Source organism: Geotrypetes seraphini, chromosome 1, assembly GCF_902459505.1.
Source record: "Geotrypetes seraphini chromosome 1, aGeoSer1.1, whole genome shotgun sequence".
Taxonomy (NCBI): domain Eukaryota; kingdom Metazoa; phylum Chordata; class Amphibia; order Gymnophiona; family Dermophiidae; genus Geotrypetes; species Geotrypetes seraphini.
In genome coordinates this window covers 520,034,351-520,054,973 of record NC_047084.1, presented here as the reverse complement: position 1 = coordinate 520,054,973, position 20,623 = coordinate 520,034,351, and the positions used below count along the sequence as shown (strand labels likewise).

At 45.6% G+C, this 20,623-nt stretch overlaps 1 protein-coding gene across 3 annotated transcripts in view; it reads right to left on the bottom strand.

Moving 5' to 3' along the window:
- FBN2 (fibrillin 2) overlaps positions 1-20,623 on the bottom strand; it is a 617,508-nt gene that overhangs the window by 155,682 nt on the left and 441,203 nt on the right. For all 3 annotated transcript variants that reach the window (XR_004537713.1, XM_033928968.1, XM_033928969.1), the window contains 4 exons: positions 20,279-20,404; positions 18,371-18,496; positions 17,142-17,294; positions 5,326-5,394 (listed from right to left, as the gene is read on the bottom strand). Coding sequence is in view for 2 of the 3 variants with exons in the window: in XM_033928968.1 (XP_033784859.1) it covers positions 5,326-5,394; positions 17,142-17,294; positions 18,371-18,496; positions 20,279-20,404 (474 nt within the window). In the remaining variant the exon portion in view is untranslated. The remainder of the gene's footprint in view (positions 1-5,325; positions 5,395-17,141; positions 17,295-18,370; positions 18,497-20,278; positions 20,405-20,623) is intronic.

The window sequence follows — 20,623 nt, the reverse complement described above, 5'->3', positions numbered from 1 at the left end:
TTTATTATCCTTATCTCCAGTTCTTCCCTATAGAGTGCAGTTCAGAATTCACCTCAAATTTCTTCCCAAAGTAGTTACAGACTTTCATTTGAACCAAGCTATAACTTTGCCATCATTTTTCCCACCGCCACACTCCTCCTCAGTAGAGCAACTCCTGCATACCTTGGACTGCAGAAGAGCCTTACTTTTTTACCTCAAAGCAACATCTCAGTTACAGAAATCTAATCAACTGTTTGTTTCTTTCAACTCTGCTACTCAAGGTCAGCCTGTAACAAAGAGAACTATATCTGCTGGATTGCTCACTGTATCGAGTTCTGTTATGCTCAAACTCAGGTTCAGTCTCCTTGCTCTATTGGACAACATGCACTAAGAGCTAAGGCTTCCACCATAGAAAATGTGAGATCAATCCCTCTTCAGGATATCTGTAAAGCGGCTACTTGATCTTCCATACATACTTTTACAAAGCATTACTGTTTAGACCAGGGCTTATCACAAGATGTTCACTTTGGACAATCAGTTCCACAAAATTTATTTGCAATATAAGAACTACCTCCACCCATTCAATATATTACATTACATTAGAAATTTCTATTCCGCCATTACCTTGCGGTTCAAGGCGGATTACAAAAGAGATAAAAAACAGAGGGTTACAATGGAAGAACATTTGTCCTTTCTAAAGAGGTAAAGAGTAGTTTTTGTGTGGCGGGAAGAGGGAGGGGGGAAGGACGGTAAGTTTGAAGTTATGGCTGTTTCAGGAATTTCTTGAAGAGCATAGCTTTTATTTCTTTTCTGAACGTCTTGTAGTCTGGTGTCGTTATTAGTAGATTTGGTTATCTAGTTTAGCTGCTTGAGTGGCCAGGAGGCCATCGTATAGTTTTTTCCATTTTCTTTGATCAAGGGGTGTGTGACTGGGGTGTGTGTTTTTCTATGTCTGATTGAGGTGGTTTGGATGAGGCGGTTGTTCAATATCGTCAGCTTGGGATTCACCTTCAAGTGGGGCTGCATATCCCCTGCTTCTCTCTGGAGAAAGCAAAGTTGCTTACCTGTAACAGGTGTTCTCTGTAGACAGCAAGGGAATGCAGTCACACTTGCCCGCCCACCGTCCCCTCAACTATTACATTGTCTACTGCTAGGGACACAACTGTCGGGGCAGAGGGAGGGGCTCAAGGAGTAGGGTCCCCTTGCACATGCCCAGTAAGCTCAAAGCTTACCATTAGCTAGGGGAGAGTACCGCCAGTCAGGCTCAGTCAATGGACTTCACCTTCAAGTGTGTCTGCATTCCCCTGCTGTCTACGGAGAACACCTGTTATAGATAAGCAACTTTGCTTTCTCAAAATATCACAAGGCTACTTGTTTATTGTGCATTCCTAGGCTTGTAGCATACAACCCACCTAGTCCCTGATGTACTATAGTATGAGCTCCACTGGCACTACCTCCCCTAAAATATGGTTGAGAAAAATAATGTATGCTCTTTTTTCAACAAACTTAGCAACCTAAGTGCTCCTTTTATAAGCGATTCCCCCATGGCATATGTACCAAAGCTCAGTCAGTTCCTATGGGCTTAGGTATATTTGCTGCGGGAGAATCACTATCACAGCTTTGTAAAAGGAGCCTTAAGCTTTTAGCTGAAAATTGTAACCACGTCTGGGAAAAGGTGACTAAAGTCACCAGAAAGAAACAACGCAAAAACATGAAGTTTTAATTTGTAATACAACGGTCCAAACTTCATCCTTTTATACAAAAGAAAAAAAAAATAGAAAAGTTGCAGAAATTCAAACATGTAACTTTTTCAGGCTGCTTATGACATGAAAAATTGTCCTCTCTCAACATTTTGCATCTTCTACTTTAGTCACCCTTTCCCAGAGACAGTGACAATCTTATTGAAGAGCTTAAAAGCATTTAGGCAAATTTTAGACAGTACATGGAGAAGAGAATTCAGATGTTCAGGCCAGGACATTGGAAATCCCCATGTTGTTTAACAAGATGCTCTAAGAAAGCTGGAGGAGTGGGCGAATAAATGGCAGATGGACTTCAATGTGGGGAAATGCAAGGTCATGCATTTAGGGAGAAAAAACCCGATGTTCAGCTACCAAATGGGGGGATTAGTGTTAGAGAGAAGTAGCCTTGAAAGAGATTTGGGTGTACTGGTGGACACAACAACGAAGTCAACAGCACAATGCGCAGCAGCCGCGAAGAAGGCAAACAGAATGTTGGGTATTATTAAGAAGGGTATTACGACCAGAACGAGAGAAGTCATACTGCCGTTGTATCGGGCAATGGTGCATCCGCATCTGGAGTACTGTGTTCAGTATTGGTCACCGTACCTTAAGAAGGATATGGCAGTACTTGAGAGGGTCCAGAGGAGAGCGACACGAATGATTAAGGGCATGGAAAACCTTTCATACGCTGAAAGATTGGAGAGACTGGGGCTCTTCTCCCTGGAAAAGAGGAGACTCAGAGGAGACATGATAGAGACCTACAAGATCATGAAGGGCATAGAGAGAGTAGAGAGGGACAGATTCTTCAAACTTTCAAAACATAAAAGAACAAGAGGGCATTTGGAAAAGTTGGAAGGAGACAGATTCAGAACGAATGCTAGGAAGTTTTTCTTTACCCAGCGTGTGGTGGACACCTGGAATGCGCTTCCAGAAGACGTAATAGGACAGAGTACGGTACTGGAGTTCAAGAAAGGATTGGACAATTTCCTGCTGGAAAAAGGGATAGAGGGGTATAGATAGAGGGCTACTGCACAGGTCCTGGACCTGTTGGGCCGCCGTGTGAGCGGACTGCTGGGCACGATGGACCTCGGGTCTGACCCAGTAGAGGCACTGCTTATGTTCTTATGTTCTTAAATGTAGATCTTCTTTTTTATATTCTTTAAATGTAGATCCTCTTGTAAAAAGGTGCTAAAATTTCTTCACCTATAGAGGAAGTAGAAATTTTAAAAAGCTGCATAGAGACATAGAAATATGATGGCAGATAAAGGCCAAATGGCCCATCCACAGCATCCACTATCTCCGCATCTCCCTGAGAGATCTCACATGCCTGTGCCACAATTTCTTCAATTCAGACACAGTCTTTGTCTCCACCACCTCTACCGGGAGCCTATTCTATGTATCTTTCTGTAAAAAAGTATTTTCTTAGATTACTCCTGAGCCTGTCACCTTTTAATTTCATCCTATGTCTTCTCATTCTGGAGTTTCCTTTCAAATGAAAAAGACTTGCCTCATGCGCATTTATGCCACATAGTTATTTAAACTTTTCTGTCACATCTCCCCTCTCCCGCCTTTCCTCTAAAGTATACATATTGAGATCTTTAAGTCTGTCTCCATACGTCTTATGATGAAGACCACTGACCATGCAGACAATAAAATTGTGAATATCCCTCCCATACAGACAAGGGAGCAGCTTCCTAAAATCATTGCTCCCTCTGAAAAGGGCCAAAATCCCAGCATTGGCACTGCTCCTCAATGCCGGTTCTGCCTCTTATAGTAGTGCTCCCTTTAGGTGGGGGGTCCCCTCCAGTGAAAGCACACACAATATTCTGATTTACACCAACTTTTGGCAGACTTAAGTCCTCACTCTCAAAGTTGGGCACTGGAATCCATGCTAAGTGCTATTCTGTAAATGTTATTTAGCCCTAAGTGACCTTTCTAGAACTGGTGCTTAGCACAGATTTTAAGAGACCTAACTTTGTGCATCATTTATTGAATCTAGTTTATATGCACTTGGGAATGACTCCCTGATTTACATATATGTGTTGGGCAATTTTATAACAATGCCCATGTAAGAAGTCCAAAGAGGCACCTATTTTGAGCCTTTCTTATGAAGGTAACATATGCACAGATGAGCCTTTACAAAATAGATTACCACCTCCAGCTCCAATAGGTAGATAGAGAAAACTAAGAATCAGAAGTGAAAACCAAAAATTATTGCATAGGATTGCACAGCTTCAGGTCACCAACATAAGAGTATGACTGGAAGGAAAAATAATCTGACTGAACCGTATTTACAGAAGTTTGAAAAAAAAGTTTGCCTCCCCCTCACCCATACCCACCAAAAAAAGAAAGAATCCATGTTCTTAATGTATGTATTTCAGGGATTTTACTAGTTGAGAAATTCTTAAAAATGTCAGTCATATGTTTCATGCTCAAACAGATGTTCTAATATCCTGCGCTAATAACATGGAGATTTCTTTTTTTTTTTTTTGTATAAACTTTATTAATTTAAAAAAACAATCATAGTGCATTAGCAAATAAACACACACATAATAATACAATAAAAGCACTTTGCACGAACAAATATGTCTAACCAAACATTTTAACCCTCCCACCGAGATTTCTTGCAAAGTGGAACTTATGGGATGGTACTATGATCTGCTAATGGTATTCTATGGGGCTTTTTTTAGAAGTGGTTCAAGGTAACATATCCTATCATAGACAAAATCAAAATACACTGATGTTTCCTTCTTTTAAATCTGTTCATTAAAAAAAAATGCTGGGAGTATTCCTTTTCTTATAGAGTAGTTCTGTCTTAGAATTATGTTCAAAATAGTGACTCGTATGTTTTATTTTGTAGGAATTTAAAGTCTTTCCTATTTCAGAAATGTTTGTGATGCTTGAGATTTTTTTTGTTTAGATCTGAACTTTTCATTGTATATTGGATAACTGTTAACCACCTTGAGCTCTATTTCATAGGGTAGATGTGGTATATAAGAGGTGCTGCTGTTCTAGAGACAAGTATGTACTGTTTCATTCATATCTTTAAGGGATGGGAGGAGGTCAGAAACCACTGGGGAGTGTGTGTGGGGGGGTCATTACTTAATTTCTCCAGTGGTCATCTGGTCAGTTTGGGTTCCTTTTTGGCATTAAACACTTTTAAAACAGGTCTAGCTCCGGGTGTTTAAGAAATGTTCAATTATCACTGCAAGACGTCCAAGTGCTAAGCCCGCCCAAAGCCCATCCATATCACACCTTTAACACGGCCCCTCAAACTCTGGACACACAACGATTAAGAAGCCTAGCAAGAAGTCCAGAAAGTTGGCTTCAAAAATTGGCACTTGGACATTTTGGCAAGAAAAAACATCCAAGTGCCAATTTATGCCATTTTTTTTTTATATCTTAGGGCTCCTTTTACAAAGCCGCGTTAGCGGTTTAACGCACGTAATAGCATGCGCTAATTTCCTCTTGAGCAGGCGGTAGTTTTTCGGCTAGCGCATGCTAAAAATGTGCGTGCGATAAAGCCACTAACGCGGCTTTGTAAAAGGAGCCCTTAGTGTTTTGAAAATTCCCCTAATAGCTTCAAATATAAATTCTCACAACTTACCTACAGCTTTGCCAGTATGGATGTCAAAGGTGAAGCCAGGAACAGTGCCACAGAGAGTCCTAAAATTAGCTTAATAAACATATTTTAGGAAGAATGTTAAGTGTGATATAACAATGATATTCCTAAAGAACATGAATTATCCCTAATCATGATCAGAAGAGGAAATGATAATAAACAGTCCTGTTACTGCAACATAGATTTATTATATTAAAGTGGCTCACTAACAAAGGAGTCCTTTTATTAAAGACACGACAAAAGTGGCCCTTATGCGGATCTTTCCTGCATGCTAAGGTTACTTGTGTCGTGGCTGGAAAATCAACAAAAATTATATCAACTTAGAGTCTTAGATAATTTTTTTCTTTTTTCACTTTTTGCACTAACAGACCTCAGCGGTAACATCTGTATGCCACTAAACTTTTAGATCATACAGAGCACTGGCACCCCTAATCGTCATCGGTCTCTTGTAGTAATTAATTTTTCTTATATATATAAATATTTTTTATGTTTTAAATATTTTTAAATAATTCAATAAATATACTCATCTTAAGCTATGCGGGTGGGGGGTAAGCACTGGAAAATGGCATATTTTCCCATTTTCCAAATTAACGGCCATGCACTAATTTTGCCATTAGCTTGCAGCCATTAAAAATAATTACCACATGAGTCCTTCCCGCTACCTATTTTGTAGATAGTGAGACCCCCACGTACCACCCTTGTACTAATCAATTAATGAGTGGCAATGCCTCAAGCGTTGATTAGTACTTTCACGACCACTTTCCACCCCTAACATGCCTCCTTAGAGGAAAATAAAAAAATAGTTGTTTAAGCACTCAGCAAACAGGCAAATTTACTGTGGGATGCTAGCACACATCTTACAGTAAGCCTTTTTAATGTGTGGTAAAGAGCATATTAGCGCTTACCACAGTTTAGTAAAAGGACCCAAAAGTAGCTAGAAAAGCCAATATTTTATCTAACAAAAAAGTTGCTACTATGAGAGGGTGCTGAAAAGTTCTCAGCTCAACCAGGAAGAGAATGACGTGGATATAGTTCAATCAATGATCTGAACCAATGTCAATATTGCACCTTGTAAACTGCTGTCATCACATATATTCAGGTGGGATTAAACGTTTTAATAAATGATAAATAAAAAACAATAGGGGTATGCAGGCCAAAAAAAGCTTTGGCCCCCTTTTATCAAGCCATGTTAGGATTTTTTAATTGCCGGCCGCTGCAGTAAAAACTCTGACGCTCATAGGAATTCTATGAACGTCGGAGCTTTTACCACAGTGGCTGGCAATAAAAATCCCAAATGTGACTTAATAAAAGGGGGCCTTTATTTTGTTCAGTTTCCCATGTCATTTATGGAGAGTTTCCTTTCATTCGGGATCTTTAAAACTTTTTTTTTCAATTCAAGAGCAATGTTGTCAATAGTGTGAATTACTGCACAAGGATGTATTTTTCGCTCCATTAGACACATCTGACCATAAGACGCACGCTAAATTTAGAGGAGGAAAACAAGAAAAAAAACATTCTGAACCAAATTCTCCCTGCCAGGCTCTGCACCCAACCCCACACTCCTTGCCAAGCTCTGCACCCTGTTCCCCCTCCCTGCCAGGCCCTGTACCCTGTGCCCCCTCCGGTGGTCTAGTGGTAGGCCGGGACATGACAGGCAAAAATAGGGCACAGGGCAGGCAGGCCTAGTGGCTGGCAGGCAGGTAGGGACAGGGACAGGGCGTGTAGGTAGGCAGAGAGGCAGGCCTTTCCCCCCCTCAGGCAGGCAGCAGTAAAGACCCAGCCTCTCCCTCCAGGCAGGCCAAGGCCTCTCCCTCCCAGGCAGGCAGCAGGCAGGTCCCGGCCCTCTTCCTCCCCCCCCCTGTGTGTACCTTTTTAAAAAAAATTTCTGGTGCCTCACTTGCTGAGAGCGGCACACAAGGGTTGCTGGCTGCCTGGTACCTGCTGCTTCTGCCGAGAATGGCAGACATGGCTGCTCTCTCATGGCATAGCGGCTTACCAGGTTGCCTGCCTGGTCCTGTGCCGCTATGCTGCGAGAGAGAAGAGGAGGCAGCTGCGTCTGCCGTTCTCGGCGGGGATCAGGCAGCCAGCAACCCTTGTGCGGATGAGGCACCAGAAGTTAAAAAAAAAAAGGTATTCGCAGGGGGGGAGGAGGAAGAGTGCCGGCAAGAAAGGGATGGTGGCAGCATTAAAATAAGTTAACTGGGGGGAGGGGGGGGCGCTTTGGGTATTCGCTCCATTAGACGCACCCTTATTTCCACCCACTTTTGGGGGAAAAAAAGTACATCTAATGGAGCGAAAAATACGGTAGATACTTTATTTGTTCTCTTAGGCACGTAGAGGCTGATCTAGGGGGATTACTTTAGAAGCATCTCCATGTGTAAAAGTGGCATTTGCACATATAGACTTCATACATGTGTAAATGGTAACTTCAGAAAGCTACTATTTACATGTGGAAATCCATATCAAAGAGATTTCAAAGGTGCTTGCTTTAGGTGCACCTTGTGTGGGACAAAAATCTACACGTATTTCCAGTCTTACAAAGGAAATATGTGTTTCTAAGGAAAAAGATTTCCTGTTGGGTTACATACTAGTTTAAAGGCATACATAATGTGACCATACATCCCGTTTTGAACGGGACCGTCCCATTTTTAGATCCTCTGTCCCGTTGTCCCATGCACAGCTTCGGGACACCGAAATGTCCCGTTTTCAGAAAGAGCGTCCCGAAGCTGTACGTGGGGACAATGGGACAGGCGATCTAAAGTAGTGTTCTTCAACCACCGGTCTGCAAGAATTTCCTGCCGGTCTGTGGGGGGCCTGATGAATTTGCCTGCAGCCAGGGCCGGATTAAAGGGCCTGAAATTGTCAGAGGGGGCCCCCTGAAGGAGGGCAAACAGACCACTCAAAAAAAAATTTTCATACAGCAACGGAGCCCCCCTCCCCCAGCATCGATCAGCAACCCATAAATAAGGAGCACCTAGCAACCAGTGTTAAAAACATAACGATAGGAAACCATAAATGAAGGAAGAGTTACCTTGTCCGTGAGTAGCGAAAAAAACCCAAAACAGTTCTGTGAAGCAGGAGCAATAGCAGGGACCCGAAAGCGAAAGTAAAATTTAAAAAGAAGAGTGACGTCATAAAGCAGAGAGTTACGTAGGACAGAGGTGGGAAACCTGAACCTAGGACAAGGTAACCATTCATTTATGGTTTCCTATCGTTATATTTTTTAATGCTGGTTGCTAGTTGCTCCTTATTTATGGGTCCTATTTGGAAACGTAGTTTTTATCCTCCTTAGCCCTTTAGTAGCTCTGTCCTCTTTATTGGTTAGCCTGGTTGGCCTTTCTCACTGGCGGCACACTAACTTCTTCTGAGTAACATAGTGCACATTTTCCCTCGGGCTTTCACTAAATTCTCCCTTGGAATGCAGGCAGCTTTTTGGCACACACGCCTTTCTTCCAGTTAACATATCGCACACTCACCCCAGGTTCCTCACCGAATTCCCCATCTGGACCGCTATTTCAAAGACCTTTTATTTTTGTTCCGTTTCATGTTCTCTGGTTCTTAAGTCTGACCGCATTAGGGGAAATCTTTTAATATTTTTATTTTTTAGATTATTTTTCACACAGTTCTTTACATTGGATTTTTGGAACTCATGTTGAGTGTCCTAGGCTCGCCTGGACCTCTCTCTAGTGGGTTTCATTATGTCCTTCCCTCAGCCGTGGTGCCAGTTGCTCTCAGCTATGGCATTTTTAAATTCTGATTCCCATTTTTTAATTCTGGTTTCCCTTTTTAGTTTTGGGCATAATAATCAATATATTAGACTTTATCATATAGTCTCAGATCTTTGTGTGTCCAGTTTTTTTGTTCCCATTCTGCAACATCACATTTTCAGTAAACACATTTTATACACTTTTTTATGATTACACAAGAATGCAATGCTACTCACATTCAATATGTATGACATGCCATTTTATGCATTATATTCTCTGCATTTTATACATTTGATGAATTTCCTCAATCTGTTTTAATTTCAATTTCAATTTTAATTGTATTTGTTTTCATTGCATCTGTTCTGAATATGATTTGTCCTATTGCATTTCAATGGTTCCATGTAAGACTTTATGCATTTCATGTTATAATTTATGCATTTCATGTTTTTTACTGTTACCTTGTACCCATGATTTCTAAATGCTTTGATTTATTTTTATTGCTTTACAATGGTTCCATGTATTGTATTATTTTATGGTTTTCATGTCACATTTTTATGCATTTTATTGTTATTGCTTTCATGTACCTAAGATTTCTTTATTTATTCAATTTTCTATACCGTTCTCCCAGGGGAGCTGAGAACTGTTCACATTAATTTATTCAGGTACTCAAGCATTTTTCCCCTGTCTGTCCCGGTGGGCTCACAATCTGTCTAATGTACCCGGGGCAATGGGGGAATTAAGTGACTTGCCCAGGGTCACAAGGAGCACTGTGGGTTTGAATCCACATCCCCAGGGTGCTGAGGCTGTAGCTTTAACCACTGCACCACATTCTCCTTCAGGCTTCTTATTTATGCATCAGTCTTTTATGTCATTACTAAGCTGATAGGTCTGACTATTTGTAGGTTTTATCTACATTTATTATTTATCTTTGAAAAACCCCAAAATATAAATGATAATTAACATTTTCTCTGCATACAGTGTGCTTTGTGTTTTTCAATTTTGTGGTTACCATTATGTATTAAGATTATATTGTGTGTATATGAAAAATGGATGGAAGAAATTGCATTACAATTAGTACTATTATTATGGGTGTGGAGTCAAGGGTGGAGTTTGGGTGGGATTGGGGTGGGGCTAGGGCAGGTTTGGGGGCAGGACAGAAAATTAGTAGATGTCCCGGTTTGAGGGAAAAAATAAATGGTCACGTTAGGCATACATAGAATTTTAAAATGCTTGTTTTGACCAGGGGTTCAAATGAGAGACAAGGGGTGTAATTATCAACACGGGGTACTGTTTAGACACCTTATTTTACAACTAAATCATGTTATTTTAGCAAAGGTCCCATTTTATGCAATGAGATCTAGTTATTAAAATCCAAGGCTAACATTAAAATACGTAGTACATCTTAACGGTACCCCACGTTGATAACTTAATTGTCTGCACTTGTACATCTTGTACAAGTTTGCAATACTGGACAGCTATGTGTGGAAGCAATGCCATTTACAAATGGAAGCTGTGAAATTGCTACTGCCACACTAAAGCTGCCAAGTTTGTGCTGCTTAATTTCTCCTGGATATCGAATTTATAAAGTGGCTGCTCCTGTTGTTCACGCTGGCAAATAAATATGCACGTTTACATGTCCTTACAGATATTGTACTACTGCTGGAACTCAATACATCCCAATCTGGTCTGAATTAATTTCTCTGAATTCTGTGTAGAAGGAGCCTTCATACACTTAGATGTTTCTAAAAGAAAATTAACCTCCCTGAGAATATAAATTTGGGCTCCTATAAACAGGCGTGGTCAAATTGGAGACAATAATTTGAGCGCTCAGTGCTAATTTCCAGTGCTAACCACTTACATATAGGTGACTGAATAGCAGGCCTAAAAATAGGGCCTTGGTTTTTTTTTCTAAGCCTGTAAACTTGAGAAGGAAGTGACCCAATGATTTTCAGAAAAAATTCTTCCAAGTTGCCTTAAAATAGTTTCTTGACAACTTACCCCGTCTTCTATTAAACTGCACTAAGGAGAAATTAGGTTCTTACCTGCTAATTTACTTTCTTTTAGCTTCTCCAGACCAGTAGAGGTTAATCTTTACGAATGGGTATATATCCAATCATGACCAGCAGGTGGAGACTGAAAACAAAACTGTGGGACAGTATATACTATACTCCCTTCTCTATTTCCCTCAGTCTGCCGAATAGCCAAGCAGAACCAAGAACTGGAAAAAACAGAAAGAAAACAATACTCCGAACAGGAGTAACAAATAACATACCCAAATGCTGTTGGAAAATGCAGAGGAGAAATACCCGAAGGAAAATGTCCCCACAGCTCGCCAGCTAAGCCAGCCGAGCCACAGCCGCTGTTCTTTAATTCTCCCCGGCCCTAGAAAAATACTAGAACCCGCAGCAAAAAACAAAAACTGCCCGCGAAACAGCCCCAACAACAACAACAGACAGGGTGGGGACCTCTACTGGTCTGGAGAAGCTAAAAGAAAGTAAATTAGCAGGTAAGAACCTAATTTCTCCTTCTTTAGCACTCTCCAGACCAGTAGAGGTTAATCTTTACGAATGGGACGTACCAAAGCAGTCCCTCTCACGGGCGGGACCCCCGAAGGGCCGATACCAGAACACGCTCACCGAACACCGCGTCCCGACACGCCTGAACATCTACCCGATAATGTCTAACAAATGAATGCAAGGAGGACCAAACCGCAGCCTTACAAATATCCACTGGAGGCATGAGCGACGACTCAGCCCAAGAAGCCGCCTGACCCCGAGTGGAATGAGCCTTGAGAAACTCCGGAACCGGCTTCTGTCTCAGAAGATAAACGGAAGCAATTGTCTCCTTGATCCAGCGCGCAATAGTAGCCTTAGAAGCGCCAGCCCCCCGACGAGGACCCACCAGAAGGACAAAGAGATGATCGGATTTCCGAAATTCCCGGGTCCGCTGCACATAAGAGCGAAGGACCCGACCGACATCCAACTTGCGCAGCTGCGGAACAGGCCGCAAGACAACCCGCTCCCTCAAAAATTCCAAGAAGGGAGCCCTACAAGAGAAAGTCTGTAGCTCAGAAACACGCCTAGCGGAAGTAATGGCCACCAAAAAGACCGCCTTCAGAGTAAGGTCCTTCAAAGAACAGCCATCCAACGGCTCGAAAGGCGGGCGCACCAAAACAGAGAGAACCAGATTGAGATCCCAAGAGGGAATCGAGGGCCGTAGGGGAGGCCTGAGCAACTTGGCCGCCCTTAGAAAGCGAATTACATCAGGAATGGCCGACAAACGCTGACCTGTCACCAACCCTCGAAAAGCCGACAGGGCCGCAAGTTGGACCCGGAGAGAAGACCAAGCCAGGCCTCTATCCAGGCCATCCTGCAAGAACTCTAGAATGTTAGGCAGGGAAGCGCGAAAAGAGACCACTCCCCGCGCCCGGCACCATCCCTCAAAAAGACGCCAAACCCGCACATAAGCCCGAGAGGTAGAAAGCCTCCGGGACCCCAAAAGTGTAGAGAATATCCCTTCTTACTAAGGCGACCCCTTTCAAGAGCCAAGCCGTAAGACAAAAGGGAGACGGGTCGAACATGGGAATGGGACCCTGCGTCAGAAGATCGCACACGAGAGGCAGAGGAAGAGGATCCGCCACCAGATGCCTCAACAGATCCGCATACCACGGACGACAAGGCCAATCCGGAGCCACCAGAACCACCAGCCCCGGATGGCGAACAATGCGAAGCAGTACTCTGCCCACTAATGGCCAAGGAGGGAACACATACAACAGCCCCTCCGTTGGCCACGGTTGAACCAGAGCATCCAGACCCACGGCCAGACCATCCCTGCGACGACTGAAAAAACGGGGCACCTTGGCGTTGCCACTCGTGGCCATCAGGTCCATTAGGGGCTGCCCCCAAGCCTGCACTATCAACTGAAACGCCACGGCGCCGAGACACCACTCTCCTGGATCCAAGAAGTGACGACTGAGGAAGTCCGCCTGAACATTTTCTACCCCGGCTATGTGAGAGGCCGAGAGGTCCAGAAGATGGGACTCCGCCCAAACCATGAGCCGAGCCGCCCCCTGCGCCACCTGAGTGCTCTTGGTGCCCCCCTGACGATTGACATAAGCCACCGCCGTGGCATTGTCCGACAGGACTCTGACCGACTTGCCCAACAAAAGGGAGTGGAAAGCCAACAGCGCCAGCCGGACCGCTCTGGTCTCCAACACGTTGATCGACCAGGAGGCCTCCTCCGTGGATCAGGTACCCTGAGCTGAGTGACCCAAACACTGAGCCCCCCAACCGAGGAGACTCGCATCCGTAAGGAGCACCGTCCACTGCGGGAGATCCAGATCCACCCCCTGAACCAGGTGAGGGGTCCGGAGCCACCAGCGCAGACTGCAGCGCGCCATGCCTCGCAGGGGAACAGGAACCTCCAAACCGTGCCTCTGGGGAGACCACCTCCGGAGCAGAGCATACTGAAGAGGACGCATGTGGGCCCGCGCCCACCTCACCACGTCCAGGGACGCCGCCATTGACCCCAAGACTTGGAGGAAATCTCGCGCCCGAGGACACCGGGACGCCAAAAGCAGGCGAATCGGAGATTGCAATTTGCTCACCCGGGCCTCTGGAAGGAAGACCTTCCCCAAGGAGGTGTCGAACAGAACCCCAAGATACTCCAGACGCTGAGCCGGGACCAACCGACTCTTGGAAAGGTTGACCACCCAGCCCAGCGACCGGAGAAACTCCACCACCCGAGCCGTAACCCGGTAGCTCTCCTGCAACGACTTTGCCCGAATCAACCAGTCGTCCAGGTAGGGGTGCACCAGGATGCCCTCCGACCGCAAGGCTGCCGCGACGACCACCATCACCTTGGTGAACGTCCGGGGAGCCGTGGCCAGCCCAAAGGGAAGCGCACAGAACTGATAGTGCCGACCCAAGATCGCAAAGCGAAGGAAGCGCTGATGAGAGGCCCGAATGGGAACATGCAAGTAGGCCTCCGTCAGATCGAGAGAAGTGAGAAACTCCCCCGGCTGAACCGTCAGAATGACCGACCGCAGGGTTTCCATGCGGAAAGAAGGAATCTTGAGAGCCCTGTTGACCCCTTTCAAATCCAGGATGGGCCGAAAAGTCCCCTCTTTCTTGGGCACCACAAAGTAAATGGAGTACCTGCCCGTGCCCCACTCCGGAGGGGGCACTGGAACAACTGCCTTGAGATCTAGCAAGCGCTGAAGGGTCTGGCGAAAAGCCTGCGTCTTCCCAGGAGTCTGACATGGAGAAGCGAGGAAAAAGTCCAGCAGAGAGCGGGCGAACTCCAGGGCATAACCGTCCCGCACCACCTCCAGGATCCACTGATCGGACGTGATCTCGGCCCATTTGGGGAAAAATTCGCGCAGCCGGGCCCCCACCGGAACCACCGGGGGCGCCGGCAAAGAGTCATTGTGCAGGACGGGAAGCAGGGGAACCGGCGGAGGGATCCCTGCCCCCCGACGGGCTGCATGCGCTGGAAGAACCGACCCCGGGAAAAACCTGGAGCCGGGAAAGAAGCAGCCCCACGCCCAGGGCGATACTTGCGAAACTCCCGCAAACGCCCCCGGGCAGCGCCACCCCGAGACGCAGGGCGGGCACGGTCCTCAGGTAGACGGGGCACCTTGGAGTCCGTCAGAGTCTGAATCAACTTATCCAAGTCCTCTCCAAACAAAAACGACCCCCGAAAGGGAAATTTAGTAAGCTTAGCTTTGGACGCAGCATCCGCCGCCCAAGCGCGCAGCCACAACACACGCCTTGCGGCCACGCCAAAAGCCATAGACTTAGCCGAGATCCGCACCAAGTCCTATAGAGCATCTGAGAGGAATGAGGCCGCCATCTCAATCTTCGCTACCTCCTGATCCACCAGAGACCAGTCGTCAGACTCTCGATCCAAGACCCGCTCCGCCCACCGAAACACGGCGCGAGCGACCAGTCCCCCACAAATAGCCGCCTGGACCCCAAAGGCAGAGACCTGAAAATTTTGCTTAAGGATGCTCTCCAATTTGCGCTCCTCAGAGTCCCGCAAGGCAGAACCGCCCTCAACAGGCACGGTATGCCGCTTGGAAATTGCCGAGACCACCGCATCCACGACTGGCGAAGCTAACGTAGCCCGATCCCCTTCAGAAATGGGATACAGGCGAGCCATGCTGCGCGCCAGCCGAAACGGCGTCTCCGGCGTTTTCCACTGCTCCAGAATAATATCCCGAATATCCTGATGCATAGGAAAAAAGCGGGAAACGGAACGGATCCCCCGTAACAGGGGGTCCCCCACACGCGGAGTCTCCGGCGGCGCGTCCTCAAAACGCAAAACCGAAGAAACCTGCTGAATAAGGTCAGGCAGCTCATCTTTCTGAAAAAGGCGCACCACGGACGCCTCGTCACTGGAGAACGGGAAATCCGACAACCCGCCGCCAGCTTCCGTCCCCTCCAGAGAGTCCTGGAAATCCTCAGAAGGGTCCAGGTCCTCCTCCAGACCGACCCGTTCCTCCGACCACAAATTCTCGTTCCACGACACCCGCGGACGCTTGGACAAGGGAGGCGGCGGAGGGGACGTCACGCCAGACGAGAGAGGCAAAGCCGCAGGGAGCGCGGAGGAAAACCCACCCCCCGAAACCCCCTGGGCGCAACCGGGACCCCCAGCCGCCTGAAAATAGGCTCTGCATAAAGAAAAGAAAAATTCAGGAGAAAAAACCCCCCGAGGGTCCCAAGGGACTCCCTGCCACAGCAGGGGACCCAGCAGAACCTTGCCCCTGCATAGTCAAAACAGGGGGAAGGTCACCTGAGGTGGAAGACAAAATGGAGGGGCAAGACAGAGAAGATGGCGGTTTTCCCGCCAAAAAAGCTCCCTCCATAGCCTGAAGCGGCTGAGAAACCTGAATAGTCTCAGCCGCTAAAGCAGGCAAGCCGGCATCAGCTGTCAAAAAATCAGCTGAGAGGGAATCCTCTAAAACCCGACCGTCGGCGGTTTGGGGAATCCCTCCGTGGGCGGACGGAGAAGACCGGGCTTCCCCACCGTTCCCTGCCGACTCGCGAGGCACCATCGGCGGGGAGCTCTGGGCGCCTGCAGCCGCTGCCGACGGAGCTCCACCACCTCACCGACCCAAACCGCCGAGTTCAGGCCGGCCGCGAGTGCCTCGCGGCTGGACTCAAATGTGTCCTACTCCCCCGGAGAAGGGCACAATTGCTCCATACGCGACCTAGCTATAAAAAAGTGCCGGTTACATGAAAAAATACAGTAAAATACAGTTTTCTTAAAGGGAAATAACCCTTCAGACCAGCACTACCTCAGGATTTTTTTTTTTTTTTTTTTTACAGAACAGACTCCACAGGCTCTCGAAGCAATATGCCTTGCTTGACTTAGGGGGCAAGGCTTACTGCTGAGGCTCCTCTAAAAAAATGTGGGGAGGTGGAGGAAGTGGGGGGAGGGACCCCGCTCGTGACCCGCCGGGTTTGACACCCCCGAGGTCGGACGAACCCCCAAACAGGGCCCGACCAAGCTCCGTCCGGCCAAAAACAGGGACAATAAACCCCTAAACAAATTCCAACAGCCCTACCAAGGGAGATGGGCACAGATCACTCACACCTGCTGGAGACTGAAAGAAGACTGAGGGAAATAGAGAAGGGAGTATAGTATATACTGTCCCACAGTTTTGTTTTCAGTCTCCACCTGCTGGTCATGATTGGATATATACCCATTCGTAAAGATTAACCTCTACTGGTCTGGAGAGTGCTAAAGAACAGTTTTTAGCTCAGAGAACTGCACTGCTCCCGACGCTCATAGGAACTCTATGAGCATCGGGAGCAGCGCAGGCCTATCAGCGCGGCTCCCCGACCTAGAAACAGCTAGCGCAGTTTAATAGAAGAGGCCCTTAGAGTGAATTTTAAAACTCTTATTTTAGGGCTGAAGCAATTTCATTTGTAACAGAGATAAAATGTTAATATGGAACAAAACCCATTATGGTTCCTTCATGAAATAAAGTTGTGTCTGTCTCTTTATAGCATACATTACACAAGGCAAGCAAATAGTAAATACATTCATCATTAAAGCCAAAATGCTAGTGGTTATCAAGTGGCTTACTTGTTCCTGGGGTTGGGCATGCCTCACAGGGTCTGTTCCAAGCCTTGCCAATATTGTATGTGCAACAGCACATTCTCTTTGTCACATTAAAAGGCAGTTCATTCTCACAGGCTGTACCATTATAACTTCTGTAGCAAAAGCTCTTTCTCATGTCTGTATGTGAAAAACAAACAGAAGGAGCAATGTGAAAAAGTGATCCAGACATTACAATAGTTGCACAGCTGGTTGGGCTGAAAGAAGGTCAGAGGCCTACTGAGTCTAACCACCTACTAATTCACTCATGCTACATCAAGTGGAGCAAGCTTCATCCAAAGCAAGACAAGTCATAGGTTGCATACGCAGGGGTTTCGTCAGCCGTAAGCCGGAAGTCATTATGCCATTGTATAGATCCATGGTGAGGCCCCATCTGGAATACTGTGTGCAATTCTGGAGGCCGCATTATCGCAAGGATGTGCTGAGACTGGAGTCGGTTCAGAGAATGGCCACTCGGATGGTCTCAGGACTCAAGGATCTCCCATACGAGGAATAGCTAGACAAATTGCAGCTATACTCACTCGAGGAGCGCAGAGAGAGGGGGGACATGATCGAGATGTTCAAGTATCTCATGGGCCGCATAGAGGCGGAGGAAGATATCTTCCTTTTCAAGGGTCCCAAGACAACAAGAGGGCACCCTTGGAAAATTAGGGGAGGGAAACTACGAGCTGACACCAGGAAATTCTTTTTCACAGAAAGGGTGGTTGATCGCTGGAATAGTCTTCCACTGCATGTGATCGAGGCCAGCAGCATGCCTGATTTTAAGGCCAAATGGGATCGTCACATGGGATCTATTCACAGGGCGAAGGTAGGGGAGGGATCTATTCACAGGGCGAAGGTAGGGGAGGGACATTAGGGTGGGCAGACTAGATGGGCCATGGCCCTTATCTGCCGTCTATTTCTATGTTTCTATGTTACATCAGTGGTCTCAAACTCAAACTCTTTGCAGGGCCACATTTTGGATTTGTAGGTACTTGGAGGGCCGCAGAAAAAATAGTTAATGTCTTATTAAAGAAATGACAACTTTGTATGAGGTAAAACTCGTTATAGTTTATAAATCTTTCCTTAATTGTTTCTGATAATTTCAGCTATACACAGCTGAAAGCAGTGCAACATGGAGAAAGTGAAGTTTAGATAGTTTTTCACTATCTCAAGGCAGTTAGAAACCCACAAAAGGCTAGAGGTAGATGACATACCCATACAGTTGTGTCCACCATTGACCTGCATGTATTCAGGGGGACAGATACAAGTATAGTTCCCCAAGGTATTGTAACAGGTCCCAGGTCCGCAAATACCAGGTTGGGTAACGCATTCATCCATGTCTACAGATTGCAAACAAACACAATAAATGTTAGGAAAGACTATTCCTAAAGCAGGTCAGGCAGTAGTACATGAATATTAACCAGTTTATTATGGTAAATATTTTAGGAAATGCTTAGATTCTGTACACAATGCTTTATTACAGAAATTCAAGAACTATTTAAAATGAATAGCAATATAAAGTAAGTTTTCAAAGGGATCTTTTGAGAACTGACTATGATGAGCAGTAACTTAGGCTCCCAAGTCTCATTGGGTGGCATTTAGATGCTCAAATGGAATGGTCTTGATATGAGGGTAGGATGGGAGAAGGGAAAGTTAGGAAGTTAGTATCTATTTTCAGTGCCAGGCTTCTAACTTTGGCCATCTAAACCTAGGTGCTGCATTACTGTCCTGCAATGGCAGAAGGAAGAAAGGGCTTCAGTAAACACAGGAAATTGCTTCCTTGTGCCACTATAGGGCAAAATAGCAGGTTCTATGCTGGCTGGCAAAGGCTCTGCTTTTCTGAGCTGGCAAGCCATTTAAAAACCCCTCTTGGAGAACCATCAGAGCCAGTGTTAGTTGGGAGGGGAAATAGGGCATCTGCTCTGAGTCCCACAGCATCAGGAGACCCTGAGATCCAGCATCTCATCTCCTTCTTCTCAACCTGGATCAATGTCTTCCTCCTTTCTCCTCACCTTCCCTGTCTACCTTAATTTGACATCGCTTCTCCTTCTTCCCACCCTGGTCCAATGTCTATCCCCCCTACCTTCATCTTCCCACATGCATTTTTCTTCATACAGAATCACTGGTGCAGCAGTAGTTCTGATACACTGCCTGCAGCCTCCCCAAAGTTTTCTTTCTGCTGTGTTCTGCCCCTTTGGCTACACCACTGACTGTGTTCAGTACTAAGGAGATTGCATTTCTATTTTTATTTCTCCAGTGTTGCAGTACTTGCTGAGTTTAACTTCTTGGGGTTTCCAGTTCAATTCTGGTCTTCATATTTCTTATTTCTAATTTGTGATCCCTTGTTTGTCATTTAAAGTTGTTTTATGTGTGTTAGTAACTGCAGGTTAGGAGAGTGGAGAAGAGGGAAGGAAGGCGATGAATTGGAGTGGGGAGTAGGAAAGCTTCCCCTTAATTTCTGCCCTGGACCCCAGCATGTCTAACACAAGCCTTGAGCACAAGATCCCTTCCCAACACCCACAAGAAATTTTTAAAAACATTGGCTTCTACCATGATCCCTGCTGCCTCAGGGTGGAGTGGGGAGGGATTTAATGGTTTGTGTTGGGAAGGAAGGGGTTGGTCAGCGGTGACCATGGCTAGATATAATACCACTCATCAGCTGAAAACTTAGCTAGTTAGGTTCACCCAAAAACTCTGCTAAGATAACTGTCTAAACCTGGTTGGTTCTCTCTCTGTCTGAAAATTAACCTACATGTACAAGGTTAAATGGCATTGGCAGGACTTTTTTCTCAAAGCTCTCTATACTTGCATCCTTAGACATCATCCAAAATAAAAAGACAGATTCTCTTCTAATGCTACCAGAGATGTCTGCATATATATGGAGATAAAAATACTCATAAGTAGCTGTTAAGAGATAACAAATTTATAAAAAAAAAAAAAAAAAAGAGATTTCTCAATCGCCTATTCCTAGGCGGCTTACAAATAATAACATATAGAAATAAATAAAATAAAATTTTTGGTTCAGCAGGACTGTCCAGCTGCCTTTCAGTGACAACCCCCCCCCCCCCCCCAATCAATCTCTGGTCATCTCCCACTTCAACCTTTGTCAATATGGACTTCACCTTCACAGATCCGAGTTTCTTCACTGAGGAAGTAGCCTTGGGGGCATTCACACTGGAAGCTCCCAAAGGTATTGATGCAGTTTCCACCCTGGCATAGGCCTGGCAATTCCTGGCACTCATCAATATCTGAAAAAAGAAGAAAACATGTCCATTGTCAGTGCAAATCTCGGGGTCAATTTTCAGCCACAGCTGTATTGTTAAAGATAACTAGGTAAGTTTATCTTGTCATCTATAGCCAAATATTAAGCACAAAACTCCTAATTACTGCACATTAAGTGCTTGTTAAGCCCAATAATTGATTGTTAGCAACTAACTGGCCAATTAGTTTGTGTGCTAATCTGGGAT